Below are 15,544 nucleotides of genomic sequence, written 5' to 3'. Positions count from 1 at the left end.
GTAAATATTTTGTCAAAACACCAATAGTCAACCTCAAAATACTATAGCAATGTTGATATCATCTGGTCCCCAGACCCATAGACTGTGTTAATAATAGACATAACTACCGTAACTTTTCATGAAGCACCACCAACTGATCAAAATATGAATTTGACCAATACTTAATTATAGTTTTAAATACCATAGACTTTAGTAAACTAATGGATGAAGACAACCTGGTTGTAAACAAACGGCTGGGCGTGCAACTAAAAATTGTTTTCATTAGAGATGTTTCATCTGCTGATTATAATCTCAGTTTTGTCTGTAAAATGTTAGGGTCATACTGAAAAAAAAGTATTCCCAAAGCCCATGTTGGTGATCAAATAGCTTGTGTTCTCCAACTGTAGAAAAACCCTGAAATTTTCAGTTTATTATTGCACACAAGACAAAAAAAGCACCAAATCAAAGACGCTGGAACCAGTCAATCTCTGGATAAAGTGACTGAAGGAATTATTTGATTATCGAAGTAGTTGCAGATTATTATCCCTAATGATCAGCTCATCATTTGAGCTCGAAAACCAACACAATGTTCCACTTTATATAAGTGCCACCATAAAGCTTGGAGCTTAAACAGACCGCAGTAACCTCACTGGAGTCTGTGCTTCCTCATGGCCCAGAAAACTGCTCCTCCAGCTGCATTACTTCACTCAGGAGAAGGTCTGACCAGAGATTATTTAAATTTATTGTACATATACTTTACAAGCTGGGGCCTCACTGGCAAATGGGCCCAAGAAGGATATTGAATATTATATATCAACAACTCAACACTTTTTTGTAATTTATTCACATGGCAGCTGCAAATGGAATTTATAGTAAATTCTTAGGAACATGTGCAAACTCACATGTGTGTGAAATCATGGACGAATCTAAATATTTTGATTAAATTCTTCATGTTTTAGGAGTCTGTGAAGTCATTGTTGCCCGGGCAGGGAAGCCCGGTCTTTTCCAGACAAACACTTGTGTTACCAGAAAGTCTGTTTTCCTTTTCCCAGCTGGTCTCAGCCCTCAGTCAGAGCCTGCCCTCTCCTCCTGTCGGCCCGGCTCCAAACCCCAAACTCAGCTCCAGTTTTCACCTCCTGGTCGCTGCTCGGATTAATCTTACATCCAGCACCTGGTGGCCGTCACAGTAGCTAACTTTGTTAGCTTTACCAACAACTGCCTCAGTTTATGATCTTGACTTCAGCATTAACACCACCACCGGAGTTCTGCTCCGCAACACTCTCACCAGCCTCAGAGCCAAACCTTGGTCAACACCTCTGAGCTAATTTTAAACTCTAAAGTCTCCAACACAAATTTTAACATTTTCCACCACAGCTGAGCTCCAAGTTGAGCAGCTTTCCCGAAGCTCGATTTCCAACCTTTGCAGCACCAAAGCACATTTGGGAAAGCAGCAGAGGACATTATTGAATGCTCAAATATAAAAATAGCTTCACACAACTGCCAGCCAAAAGTCATTTTACTGCAACTTACAGGTTATGTTGTGATAAAATTAGTGACAAAGAAGTTTTTATTGTGCAGATCATTTTCAAACCTAGTGCTTTGAAGTCTTTGTAAAGAAAAATCAGTGATTTCTCTCTAAAGCCATTATATATTATATTGTGCTAATATTAGCTGCTGAACGGAGCTGCGCCGCGGTTTTGTTGTTCTTTGGTTTGTAGAGTGTGTGTGTGTGTGTGTGTGTGTGCGCGCGTGTGTGTGTGTGCGCTATCATACACTGCGTGTGTATTGTGTTAGCTCCTAATGATAGTCCGTTCCTTTGCATCTGCTCGATGTCTCTTTCAGCTCCCCTAGTGTCTTAGAGCAGATTACATTATTATTATTTTTTTTAAAGATTTAGCTTTACCCAGACTTTACTCAGTGGTTTATTTTTTCCAAATAATTAATCAGACTGTAAAAGTTTAAATTACTCACCATGAGGGGAGATTAATGGAAAAATGCTGATGGTTAGTATTATGGAAAATGTAGAATCCAGCATTAATGGACCATACTAGTGAGTAAAAGCCAGGATATCTCAGCCTCTGATGCTGAGATTTTGTTTTTTCTTTTTTTTCTGTGTGTCTTGTGAGTTCTCAACTCAGTGGAAGATTGCTCAAGTACCCTTTAATCGACGAATTGTCAGGAAACAACATTACCGTCATGTGTTCCCACACCTATTGGCGATGTAGCGACAACTCCAGGACAGATAATGCACATTCTTGTCGATTTGCAGCAGATTTTGCAAACACTATGTTTCCTTACTCAAGAACAAATATAGACATCCTTGTTTGTTTATCCTCTATACGTTGAGCTGTCTGTGTGGTCTGCCACACAGCTTAATTTTGCTGTGTTTATGTGAGGTTTAGGGAACGGGATAAAATACATCCCAGTCTGTAGACTCTCAGGATACCTGGAATCAGTATTTACCTCATGCACATCATTTGACTTTTTTAAGCCACAACCGCATAAATTTAAATAAAACTTTTGATGCTTTTCTATGGAGGTCTAAGAGCAGGATGTCCAAGTGCATTGTGTAGCTGCATGAAATGTGATATGTGATGTGGCGTTTGAGGATGGGGCTTAGCGGTAGGTCAGTTATTCCATCCACTGTCTAAGGGACTGGTCTCAGACGGTTTTGCAGAGTTCTTAGTCCGGTGTGTGTGACGCTGGTTAGATGTGGACAGAAATGACATTTTAGACTACTTATGATTATGAAATGAACATTAATTTACAGGCACCATCTCTGGTGGACATTCCTGCAGTCAGCATGCCAATGGTCCACTCCCAAAAACTTGTGAAATCTGTGTCATTGTGTTGTGTGATCAAACTGCTGGTGAACTTATATTGTGACCATCTGAGGGCACACCTGTACAGCAATGATGCTGTTTAATCAGCATCTTGATATTTCACACCTGTCAGGTGGATGGATTATCTTAGAGAAGCAACACAGATTTCAAAAATGTACTTATCACTTAAGACGCAGCATAGATTCTTACAAATGCATGAAAACGATTACACTTAATACCAGCACTGAAACATTATTATGAGGCATAAATTATTATGGGTGCATCAGTATGTACCTCATTTTACTTAACACATACAGTGATAACTTGGGATAATGTATGGACTGTTATAGCACACTATGAGTCCTTACTACAGTTGGTTGTTGATGTGTGTATAGGTGTTTATAGGTATTTATGATGCATTATAAGCCCCATCAGTTAACCTCTAGTTCATAACAAGTCAAGAGCTTCCATAAGATACTTACCACTAATAAATCATTATAAGTCACATCTATAATGGTTTATGACTGTTGATATAGTGCTTCAGTAAGAATTATGTGTGTTTATAGTGTATTCATAAAGCATTATTAGTGCAATATAATGCACTATGAATGCATAATGCATAATAGCTGTGGTCTTCATAGAAAGTGTTACCCAAAAAGGGTTTTGTTTATATTTTTGTTTCAGCCCCTCAAGAAGTAACCACAAAACACAAAATATGATTTTCATACAGTTCATGTGTTTACAGACACAGCTGTTAAATAAAATGGGAAGCATCAGTGGAGTGTATTAAGGATAATTAGAGACACTGATAAAGTTGTAGTGTTTAAATTGTTCATGTAGTTGCAGTCAGTGAAACCATGAATATGATCTCAATAAAACTGCAAACAAACTTTGCGACAATTTTGAAGATCAGCTCCAGCGAACATCCTTTTAGCCGCAGCTCTTGACGCTCCGCCAGGCTCCCCCCTACCTTTCCTGTCCCACTGAACGAGCTCCATCATTAGGTCCAAACCTGGACTTCAACACGGCCGGCTCACCTCCAGCGCCAGCCTAGCTCTGCTATTTTTAGCAGCGCTGCGCCTGTCCCGGCGTGGCTCCACTGTTTGCCTAGTGTGTGGTGTTGTGACAAGGGCCCGCATGGGAGCCGTAATGATACAGTGTCTCCGTCTCCCTCCCGGTGCTCAGATAGAGATTGTTTAAACAGTATCCTGAGCCGGGGACGGGTCCCATGACAACTCCATAAATATTTACCAGCAGCAGCCACGCCGCTTCGCTTGAGGAGCGCTCGTCTGCAGGCTACCTCTGCAGTGTTTTTCTTAAGCCCTTTTTTTCCATTGTTGTCTCTCACAACTGTAGTATGTGTTGTTTTGATGATTTCCTTTGGATGTTGATGTCTTTTTTTTTTGTTTTTACTAGCGCCGCTCGCCGTTTTTTTACACATCATAATCTGACAGGAATGCCAGGATGTCCTGTATGTTAGCACTGCATTGTATGCATGTTCACATAACGCACGCTGTGGTCCAGTTCAGCAATGGGACACATAACTGAAGGAGAAAAATGACCTCAGTGAGGGTACTTTAAATCAAGGCTTTTTGAAGAGTTTTCAAGACCTGCAGTTTCCTTTAAAAGGGACTTAGATGATATTAAAAAGTCTGAAATTTGATTTGCAAAAGTCTCAGATATTTTCTCTCGCCTGCAGTAGGCAGTAATGTCAGTTATAAAATGTTTTCGTATGTGTTTGCAGGTCAGGAGATGTTAAAGCAGGTTTAGTTTAATTCTTGACCAGATGTTCTTAAAGTGCAGATTCTGGTCAGGACCGTATGGCACGTCGATCCAGACCCAGCCCACACCTCATATCAGGTATGCAGTAATACAGTGTAACCTGCATTCTTCCTATTGGCCAGCAGGGGCAACTCTACTGGTTGCATAACGATTCACATAAACTCCATCTTTATACGCACAGAGATCATTCCCTTTGATTATATGTATGTGACACGGCGGTTTTCTACCCCAAAGTTATTGTAAATAAATATTGTGATTGTGATTCGGTCTATATCACAGACTGCATAAATAATATAGATTTATTGCATCTGGCCGAAAAAGGGCATAATTTCACCTGCCGAGGCGAAGTCGGACATACGTCAACAAATCGATTCTCCCCCGGTGCTTTTATACTGGGACAAGGACAGTAGTCCAATTAAATGGCCTAATTAAGCTGTAACTGTAGCTCTTCTAAACTCTCCGCTGGCGTGTCCGCCGGTGTCTCCGCCGGTGTCCGCTCTGCTCTGAATCTCCGCCGGTGTCTCTGCCAGTGTTTCTTCTGGTCACCACTCCGCTCTCATTCTCCGTTTCGGAAAACCTGGCAGCCATTGACGTTATATGTTGGGGGACCTTCTGCATCAAAAAACAGTTTTTGTCAAATTTCATTGTATCTTATTTTTTTCTTTTTCATTTTTTGTTTTGTTTTGTTTTATTTTTATTTGTGTTTTTTATATTTGCGTCTTGTGTATGTAAGTCTGAGGGTGTGTATTGCTGTAATGAACTGTTTAATATATTGTTTTATGTATTGCATGTTTTTCTATAAACAAAACCCAATAAGAATATTTCATTATTAAAGTTTCTTCCTCACTCCTCCTCTTACAGATGACGGCAAGATCTTCCACGGCAGCGGGGTCGGAGACGCTTTCGGTCCTCGCTGCTTCAAAGGTGACATCATGGGCTGCGGCATCATGTTCCCACGAGACTACATCCTGGACGGAGAAGGTGAGTGCAGAGGGTTCAGGTGCTGCAATTACTCCGTCACTCATTAAAGCGGTCGGTGTTGTCTGTGGGAGGTTTCGCTCTTAAACCTGCTTATCGTGGTTTAGCGCCAGGCAGCATTTGGTCTTAACAGAGTTCATTGTGTTGCATGTGGGAAAGAAACTGGATGCGAACCAAGATCCCCCGCACTGAAAACAGAGCAGTCGCTGAAAGGGGAAATTCATCCCTGCAGCTTTCCATCAGAGACAAATATAGGCTTTCCTGCTCTCAGGTGGTTTCAGTATATCCGGTTCAAATTACCAGATCTGTGATAACAATTCAGAGACACCAACTAATGTAATCTAACCTTATTTTAGGGCCCGCTAACAAAACAAAACATCTCAGGTGTGACGTTAATTAATATGTTTTTGCCTGTTGGCCTGGTGTCAACTATTTATCCGCTCTGCACGTGAAAGGCTGCAGTTAATCACACCGTGCCCTGATTTGTCCTCAGGTGAGGTTGAAGACTGGGAGCGGCTGGAGGTCCGTCCAGGTCACGCAGGCGTCCAGAATGTCCTTTATCTCAACGACGAAGAGGAGGAGGAGGAGGATGGGGAGGAGGTAGAGCAGGGGCAGGAGGGCAGGAAGGTCACGGTGAGAAAAAAACAACACAGCTGTGTTAACCATCACTGCACATACGTAAACTATGCATGCTATAGATTCATGAGGAAATAATGTAAACTTGTAATGACTTGTGTTTGCTGTGGCCACCAGGGGGCAGCGTAACGAGCTGTAAACACTGACGTTTCATCACCTTTTAATTTCTGTCTGGTGAACTTGTTGAAAAACAGCTGCTTATTCACACATCCAGCAGAGAGCAACAATATCACTCATTTAGAGTTTGTGTTTGTGGCCACCTGATGAATCTGACAGTATTTACTTTAGCTCAGGGGTGTCAAACATAAGGCCTGCGGGCCCAAACTGGCCTACCAAAGGCTCTTTGCACACTAATATTACTGCAATTATGAAGCTGAACTGTGAGTACTTCCTGTAAACATGATACTTCAGAGGCTTTTCCATCCTGACCACTACACAGTTCTCCGAAAAAACAGTGTGTACTTATTGTGGTAATATTTAAAGTAGGGCTTTCAAATGATACATTTATTTTAATGCTATTAATCGAAGAATTTGTATAGTTAATCGTGATAAATCAAATGTTTTCAATTGCATTATTTTGCATTTCAAAATAGTTATGAAATCTATATTAACAAGTTAAAGCAATTTTTACCAGATTTTCCTGATTAGGAATTAAATGTGTGTCGTTCAGACAATATCAGGACATTTTGATATGGAATTTCAAAATTAAAGCCTCTTTAAAATATAGGAGCTGCTTTCTGTTTAAATCCAGATTAGTTTACTGGAATGATTATGATCATACTCAACAAAGGTTTAAATTAAACAGTTATGTTATTTTTAGAGAAAACATGAAAATATGGAGATACACTAAATGGACAAAAGTATTGGGCCACACCTCTCAGTCATTGAATTCAGGTGTTTCATTCAGTCCCGTTGCCACAGGTGAATAAAATCAAGCACCTAGCCGTGCAGTCTGACTTACAAACATTTCTGAAAGAATGGGTCTTTCTCACTGAATTTGAGTGTGGTACTGTAAGAGGATGTCACTGTTGCAACAAGTCAATTCGTGAAGTTTCTTCTCTCCTTGATATTCCACGATCAACTGTAGGTGGTGTTATTGCAAAGTGGAAGCGTTCAGGAACCGCAGCAACTCAGCTACAAAGCGGCAGACCATGTAAAGTTACAGAGCGGGGTCGCCCAGTGCTGATTTGAGAAATAAGTGATTCGAAACGTCACTTATTTCGCAGAATAAAATCCTTTAAGGGTAGCTCCCTGGTGTTCGGACCTCTATCTTTTTACATTTTGGTTTATCTTGGATCCAGCGCCCACTACAGGATGTGCGTGTCTTATTTTTAAATCTCTTTGCATTAACATCAGCACAAACACTGTCATGGGTTTCCATGGCTGAGCAGCTGCATGTAAGCCTTACATCAACAAGCACAATGCCAAGCCTCGGATGGAGCGATGTACAGCACGCCGCCGCTGGACTCTGGAGCAGTGGAAACCTGTTCTGTGGAGTGACGAATCCCGCTCCTCTATCTGGCAGTCTGATGAGGAGAACGTTACCTGCCTGACTGCATTGTGCCGGCTGTAAAGTTTGGTGGAGGAGGGATGATGCTGTGGGGTTGTTTTTCTGCGGTCGGCCCGTTAGTCCCACTGAAGGGAAACCAAGAAATTTTTGGACAATTCTCTGCTTCCAACTTTGTGGGAACAGTTTGGGGAAGGCCCGTTTCTGTTCCAGCATGACTGTGCCCGAGTGCACAAAGCGAGGTCCATAAAGACACGGCTGGATGGGTTTGGTGTGGAAGAACACCTTTGGGATGAACTAGAGCGGAGATTGCGAGCCGGGCCCTCTCGTCCAACATCAGCGTCTGACCTCACAAACGCTCTTCTGGATGAATGGGCAAAAATTCCCACAGACGCACTCCAAAATCTTGTAGAAAGCCTTCCCAGAAGAGTGGAAGCTGTTATAGCTGCAAAGCGGGGACCAACTCCGTATTAACGCGTGTGGATTTATAATGGGATGTCATGAAAGCTCCTGTAGGTGTAATGTGTAGACAGCCCAATACTTTTGTCTGTATAATGTATTTATTGTATATTGCGATATAGCATAAAAAGATCCCTATTTCACCATCCACCTTTTTCTGTATCGTCCGTCCATGAAGTCACTGTACACTAATAATCTGACCAGCTGTTTTCTTATTGTATAAATTACTGTGGTTATCACTCTGTCTTGACTCGAGGCGGCTGGGCGAACGTGCCCACACAGTTGCGTAAGTCGAGGCCGAGGTGGGGGTCACGAGCGAGCGCGAGTGCACACAGTCCTGAAACCCAAGTGGGTGAGAACAGAACAGGCCGAGCCGTAATCCAGAGATTTGTCAATATTTATTCAGCAGGACTCATTACCCTCAATGCACTGCTCTCTGACATCACAGCGGTCTCTGTGGGCTCGGCTGCACGCGTGTGCGGGGGGTGTCGGTGTTGTTCAAACTAATGAAGCCTGTTGCAGTTTCACTCGCCCTTCATCTGTAATTGAATAGCGGTTAAGCCTTTCTTTTTTTTCGAGTGGGTGGTACAGTAAATGTTTGATAAGTGACTCAGCCTGATTTATCGAACACACACACACACACACACACACACACACACACACTCCACAGTACTTCACTTGTTGTTTTAGTGTGTCGGTATTTGCTCTCAGACTTGGAAAGAGGCCCTCGGTATTAGCATTGAAAAGCTTGTTGATGTTCTTTTGAGAACAGCTGGATAATGTTTGATCACTCGCTGATTTAGTAGAGACATGTTCTGTAAACATTGACTTTTTTCCCGTTCCAAGAACACAGACATTACACTGTCACCTATTTCTTTAACGATATTTCCTAACTGCACATAATTCCTGTTTTCAGCTGGCACACGGTGTGCTCGCAAGTGACGTTTGTGTTGCTATCATGAAAAATCATTTCTTTTATCAGGATTTACCATCAGTGAAATGTGCAGTGACACTCAGCTTGCTTTGCTTGGGGGCGACCTTTGCAAAACGACAGGAGGCCCATACATGCGTCCAGGATTTTAGGACATTTCTAGGATTTTAACGTGTGTAGGATTTTAGGATGTTTCTCGGATTTTAGCACATTTCTAGTACTTAAGTTGTCTCTCAGATATTGGGACATTTCTATTGTTTTAAGATATTTCTAGGATTTTAGGACCTCTTTCAGACTTAAACATGTTTAGGATTTTGGGACTTTTCTCAGATTTTAGCATGTGTGTAGGATTTTAGGAAATTACTCAGATTTTAGCATGTGTGTAGGATTTTAGGATGTTTCTCTGGTGTTAGGACGTTTCTAGGATTTTTTAACGTTTTTGGAATTTTAGGATATTTCTAGGCTTTTAGGATGTTTTTAAGACTCACGTCTCTCAGATATTGGGACGTTTCTATTATTTTAAGATATTTCTAGGATTTTAGGACCTCTCTCAGACTTAAACTTGTGTTTAGGATTTTGGGACATTTTTTTAAGATTTAGGATGTTTCTCTGATAGTTAGACTTTTCTATGATTTTTAGGTCAATTCAAGGATTTAAGGACGTGTCTCATATTTTAGTAAGTGTCGAGGATTTTAGGACGTCTCAGATTTTGTGACGTTTCTCAGATTTTGGGCTTTTGTCAGATTTTAGGACATTTCGGTTTTAGTAAATTTCTATGATTTTAGTGCATTTCTGGGATTTAAGGACGTTTATCGTTTTTTGCACATTTCTAGAATTTAAGGACTTGTCTTGGATTTTATGACGTTTTGAGGAATTTTGGACATTTCTCAGATATTAGAACATTTTGGATATAAGTACATTTCTAGGATTTTAGGTTGTTTCTTGGATTTTTGCACATTTCTAGGATTTTCAGATGTTTCTACGATTTTAGGACATTTGGGGCTTAGCCAGCAACTTAGTTGGGGGGTGCGGGGAATCCTCCACTGGTACTTTTTTTGGATAAACAAGCTCCATTTTGATGCCGTTTTATGCACTCTGGCACCTTATGTATACTAAAAGTACAAGAACAATTCCCAGTGTGAATCACTTTATTTTTATATGAACTAGAAAATGGTTGGGGGACCATCTGGCACCCTGTCGGGAAGCAGAGTTTGCCTGCAGGACATAAGTTGACCAGAAATGTGTGTTTTAACTTATGTCGCCCTTGTGTGCTCCTGCAGGTGTTCTTTACGAGGAACGGAAAGCTGATGGGACGGAGGGAGATGGGGGTCCCTCCCGGTGGACTCTACCCCACCGTGGGGATGCTGAGCAGCGGAGAGAAGGTCAAGGTGGACTTGCATCCCCTCAGTGGATGAGTGGAGCGCGTGGACCGGACTCATGATGCCCTGCAAAAAGCTGGCTGCACTGTAGAGCCCGCCCACGGTAGCCTAGCATGCTGCTAACAGAACACACTCAGTTGCACACATGCACGTCGCTGTCGTCGCCCTCGACGCTGCCTCTGCTTTTATTTATAAGACCTGTACATTTTCACAGTCATCACTCCACAGAAACACAACAAAACGTCCTCCCGGTTGTGACGTGTAGCAGAGAGGTCCGCATAGGTAACAGCATGTAGGAATACACGGCTGCACCTCAAAGCTAAAAACACCTGGAAGATATTAAACTGTTAATTCTATGCAATCTGTACTGCGATCATCCTCACATCTCACCGGCCTCTGCATGCTGCACGGTCTCAAACACTGAGCTGTTAAATCCCTCTCATGAGGTCTGGCACACTTTGTTTATTTTATTTGTCACGACCCCAAGCAAAGCAGAGCGAGGCCAGCAGTTGTGCCGAGTCAGAGCTCGTTGGCGGTTTATGTTTCAGGGAATAGACCCTCTCTCTCTCTCTCTCTCTCTGTCCCCCTCTTTCTCTCTCTCACACTCTCTCTTTCCCAACCTCCTCCCTGTCCTCTCTCTCTGGGCGAGGCTGCCCTCCTGTGAGCGATCAGGGACCTGCTGTTGCCCCACCTCCCTCCCTCCCCTCGCTGCTCCCTTGGAGCTGGCTGGAAGTAAATTGTAGATCTGTTGCAATATTTCTCATTTTGTACGAGAATAAAATAGAGGATTATTACAGGTTTGGCAATCATAACCTCACTTACGATGCTGTTGCAGAGCAGCGTCAGATCAGAGTGGATGCATAGATTTGTGAGTTTTTATAGTTTCATGTCGGAGCCAGAACACAGGTATATTTTCTATGAGAGCTTTGGTTAAAATTTATCTCCTTTGTCAAAAGTTCAGGGAACGTGTTTTTGTTTTTTCAAAGGCTGAGGAGACATTTAAAGCAGACATGAATACAGTGGGTGGGCAAAATAAATAAAACACCTTCCAGTATAATGCAGTTCCATGCAGCTGCACAATCATCAGCCATAAAAGGAACCATAAAGTAAAATATCTGAAATTAAAAATTAACTTTGCAAACCTCACACATAATTTGCAGGGCGGTTGCATTAGACTGCATTGTACTGCAGTGTGTAAAACTGTTTTAATATTTTGTTCTCCTTTTGTGTAAGTTTCACACAAAAGGAGAACAAAATGTGCATGTTTGCCCGCACTATGAAGAATTATTTCTCTTCTCATGCTTCTTTTCACCCACTTTTTCACCGTGAAGTTAGAATGATGTGAATTTTTTTTGCAGTTTAACTTAAATCGGATCAAACCAATTTCTTGCTTTTGTAGTCAGAAGATAACTTATTTTCTGTGAAGCCAAAATGACATGTAGAATTAACTGCTGGATGTTTTGTTTTTTTTTAAGGTAAAGACAATGACGTTTGGTTGCTGCATGTTTGTGTTTGTGTGTCTGCACAGCATTCGACAGCAGCACCAGAGGTCTGTATCACAAAGACAGATTAGTCCATTAGTCGTCTTTGGTTTATAACTGTTAGATCGCCATGCTAAGTCGTGTTAATTTTGACAGGAATTTTAAATTTAGTTAGTGATAATTACAGCTGTTTGTGAGTCAGATTTTAGTCTTTTGGTTTGTTTTAGTCAAAAACAACTCAGTTTAAATTAAGTCAATGTTTGATTCGTGATTTTCTCAGACGGTTTCATGATACTTTTTGCTAAAGAAACTTTATCCTGGCTTTAAAACTTCCAATGAAATATAGGCATACATATAAATATGTGTTAAGTCTATCATTTAAAGAAGAGCTTTATTTTTCTATGAGCAAGCATACCACAAAATTGCAAACTTCCTGTGGTGCACAATACCAAAATAAGGCACCAATAGAGAGCTCTCCAAAGTCAAGTTTCACTTAGTAGAACTTGATTAAATAATTCAGCAGTTATTATATTGTGTGAACTGCGTTGTTAAGGCCGCATTAGCTGAGGAACATCATGTTTATTTACTTTATGTGGAGCTAAAATTAATACCGAATTATCTTGAATGGTCGCCGCTTGTGTTGGTGTCCCGATATGAGTCGTAAGAAATTAAAAATCATCTTCTGTGAGGCGGAGATATTTGCCAAATGCATTTAGCTCCAATATAGAAGCAAGGCAAAAAAAGAACAGAAACAGCCTTTAGATGGCTGCTGTGATCGTGCTTTTTTCAGCCCAAACACAAATGGCTTGTTTTGTCCAAACAACAGTCTATGTTACTGTAAAATAAGAGCGCAGGTAAGTGAAACAGAAAATCATCCCACTTGAGGAACTGTTGTTAATCTTTTATATTTTTGCTTTAAAAATGACTAAAGCCATAAATCAGTTAGCAAAATATTTAACCATATATTTCCTTTGATTGACCCATCATTTATCTGACTAATCATTTCTCCTCTTTATAGTGAATGCTAAATACATCCGCATTTTCATAGGTCCATGAACGCAGTGCAGGCAGAGCTCGTCAGGAGTTATTTTTTTCATCAGCAGCAGTTTGTGACTCACTCGATTGGATAATCTATCGATTCAGTCAGAGCTGATCAGATCAGATGGATGGATGAGAGGAGCAGCTGCTGCAGAGGCAAGTGAATGCAAACTTTTAAGACCTAGCGCATTTAACGGTTAAGTTTCATTTTAACTTCGCCTGAAGTTCTGCTGCTCCATCTGTACCCAGAGTACACTCTGTGCTCCGACACAGTGGTGCAATGAATAATCAAAAGGTGCATATATACATATATATATATATTCTCAAACACATGAATGTTTGGGAAACCCTGTTAGTATGAGGATAACAATATCTGGAATAATAGAATATCTTTGAGTTTTGGACTTTTGGTTTAAAAGAACTTGAAGATATCACCCAGCCTCATGGAAGTTTATATGGGTGTTTTTTAATCGTATAACTAAAAAATTAAATGGCATTGGATTAATCAATAAAAACAAAAAACATTAGTTGAAGCTCAATTGACTATAATTTCCACACGAATTTATATATCAGCATGACTTTATTTCTCATGTTTCCAGAGCTTTTCTAGTTGTGTGATTATATTTTGTATGTTTTGCAGTAACTTGATAATGTTGTCGTTTCACGTCGTGTCACATTAAGTTCGTATTCATGGAAATTGCAACTTCCCAGAGAAAATGCAACGCACCGTTACACAGAGGTCTGTAAACTCACTTCTTTCTAACTCCACACCCCCAGACTTTTTTCATTTTCACACTTTTCACATGCAAAGAGGTATATATTCACTTTTTGTACATATTAGTGCTCTGAAATACCTGTAAATGCACTTTAATGTGTAAATTCGGTTAAACAACACTTCTTTTCTCATGTGAACTCCCTCATAGCCGGATTAGATTACGCCGGTTATCCAGGATCACATGAGTTCGGCTCAATTAAAGGTCGAGTGTGAAGGATTTGGGGGGGGGGGGTGTATTGTCTGTAATGTAATATAACAAGTATGTTTTCTTAAAAGCATAATCACCTGAAAATAATATAACTTTCAACTGGTTGCAGTTTTCAATTGTACTAGATGTCACTAACTCCCCCTAAATCTGACACAGTTGACCTTTAAATCCGGTAATCCAAACACGCCAAGTTGAGTTTGTTTTGTGATACAGACCTCAGAGTTAAAGCAATCTGCACAGGAAAGAAATACTGTTTTAGTGTCAGTGGGAGCTGGTTTCCACACAAATGATTCAGAATGAAGGGAATAAAATCAACATTATTGTCAGCTAAAATCATCTGCATCTCCCATATCTGTGCTACAACATGAACTATAATGTACATTCCTCTGTACCTACCCGTCAGGTGCACACAGCAAGTCTCTAGTTTCATCATTATTCATACTGCAGACAGTGATGCTAGAAATACAACATGATGTAAAATTACTACACAGGGTTAAATTTAAATCACATATCTGCTGGAGATTGTATGTTTAGCTGTTGTCATGCATTTTGTTTCAGAGCCACTGATGATGTAAAAAAATCTGTAAATGTGTTTTTCTTCTCCTGCAGGGCTGGACAGAGACTTACGATCAGGTGGTGACAGCCTGAACTGTTATAAACTTATTATGCTAGACAGTGCAAAGATATTAATGAGACACTGATGTGGACGTTTCGGGGCCACGTCTGAAGTTCAGGGTATTGAAGTCACTTAAGTTAAAGTTTACTCAGAATCTCAGTTTACAAAAAAAGTGTCACGGTTGAACCAAATTAGAGCTAAATCTGGTTTTAAAGTTTTGTAGCGTCTCTGATTTTACTCACCAAGGACTCCTGTAATGATCCCTCGCCTTGTTGACTTGCACTATAATGGCCTTGTTCAGTACGTGTATGATCATCAATAAAGGTTTCAGTAATGTAACAAACAAAAAAAGATGGTTTTGTTTGAAATGTACTTTAACCCCTTTAATTTTTCTTTTAGACTTATTTTACAAGTATTTAAACCTTTGAACCCTGAACAAATTGGTTTGATTTTTTTTTAAAAATACAGGTTAAGAAGGCAAAGAGTGACTTGACAAGAAATCAAGCAAATTGCAAAAAAAAGTATATTTTAAAAAATGAAAAAAGCTGGAGAAAATTGTCCAAAGGACATAGAGAATATATATTATTAAATATTACTGAGTGGCATTAAAAGTCTTTAATAGTCTTGAATAAATTACCCTAATAAATAAATAAACCCCGAAATACAGAGTTTTAGTGTAAATACTTTAATCCTACAAGGTACAAGGTAGATTTATTACAATTTGTCCTTGATCCTGCTACTTCTTTGGAGTTGAAGGATAAGTTGATTAAAATCAGCAGCTACTATGAAGATTCAAACCAGTTGCGCGGGCATTTCACTGCTGATGGCATCACTCAATTCCTGCAGTGCATTTTTTAAAAATTTTCATCAGTCTTGCGTCCTGTTGGCTCTGAACAAGAGCTGTGTTTGAAACCGCTCCCCATCACAGAAACAGTGCACTATATAGTGTGTTT

General features: G+C 40.3%; 1 protein-coding gene across 1 annotated transcript in view; it reads left to right on the top strand.

Moving 5' to 3' along the window:
• Positions 1–14,942, top strand: part of spryd3 (SPRY domain containing 3) — a 65,476-nt gene extending 50,534 nt beyond the window's left edge. Inside the window, exons 9-11 of the mRNA XM_042491815.2 lie at positions 5,445–5,564; positions 6,055–6,194; positions 10,375–14,942. Of these exons, the coding sequence (XP_042347749.2) occupies positions 5,445–5,564; positions 6,055–6,194; positions 10,375–10,509 (395 nt within the window). The 3' untranslated portion in view covers positions 10,510–14,942. The remainder of the gene's footprint in view (positions 1–5,444; positions 5,565–6,054; positions 6,195–10,374) is intronic.
• The last annotated feature ends 602 nt before the right edge of the window (positions 14,943–15,544 follow it).

This window comes from Plectropomus leopardus, chromosome 9, assembly GCF_026936395.1.
Source record: "Plectropomus leopardus strain MGB_pleo_1.0 chromosome 9, ASM2693639v1, whole genome shotgun sequence".
Taxonomy (NCBI): Eukaryota; Metazoa; Chordata; class Actinopteri; order Perciformes; family Serranidae; genus Plectropomus; species Plectropomus leopardus.
Note: the sequence above shows the minus strand (reverse complement) of the source record. Positions and strands in the feature narration are given on the sequence as shown.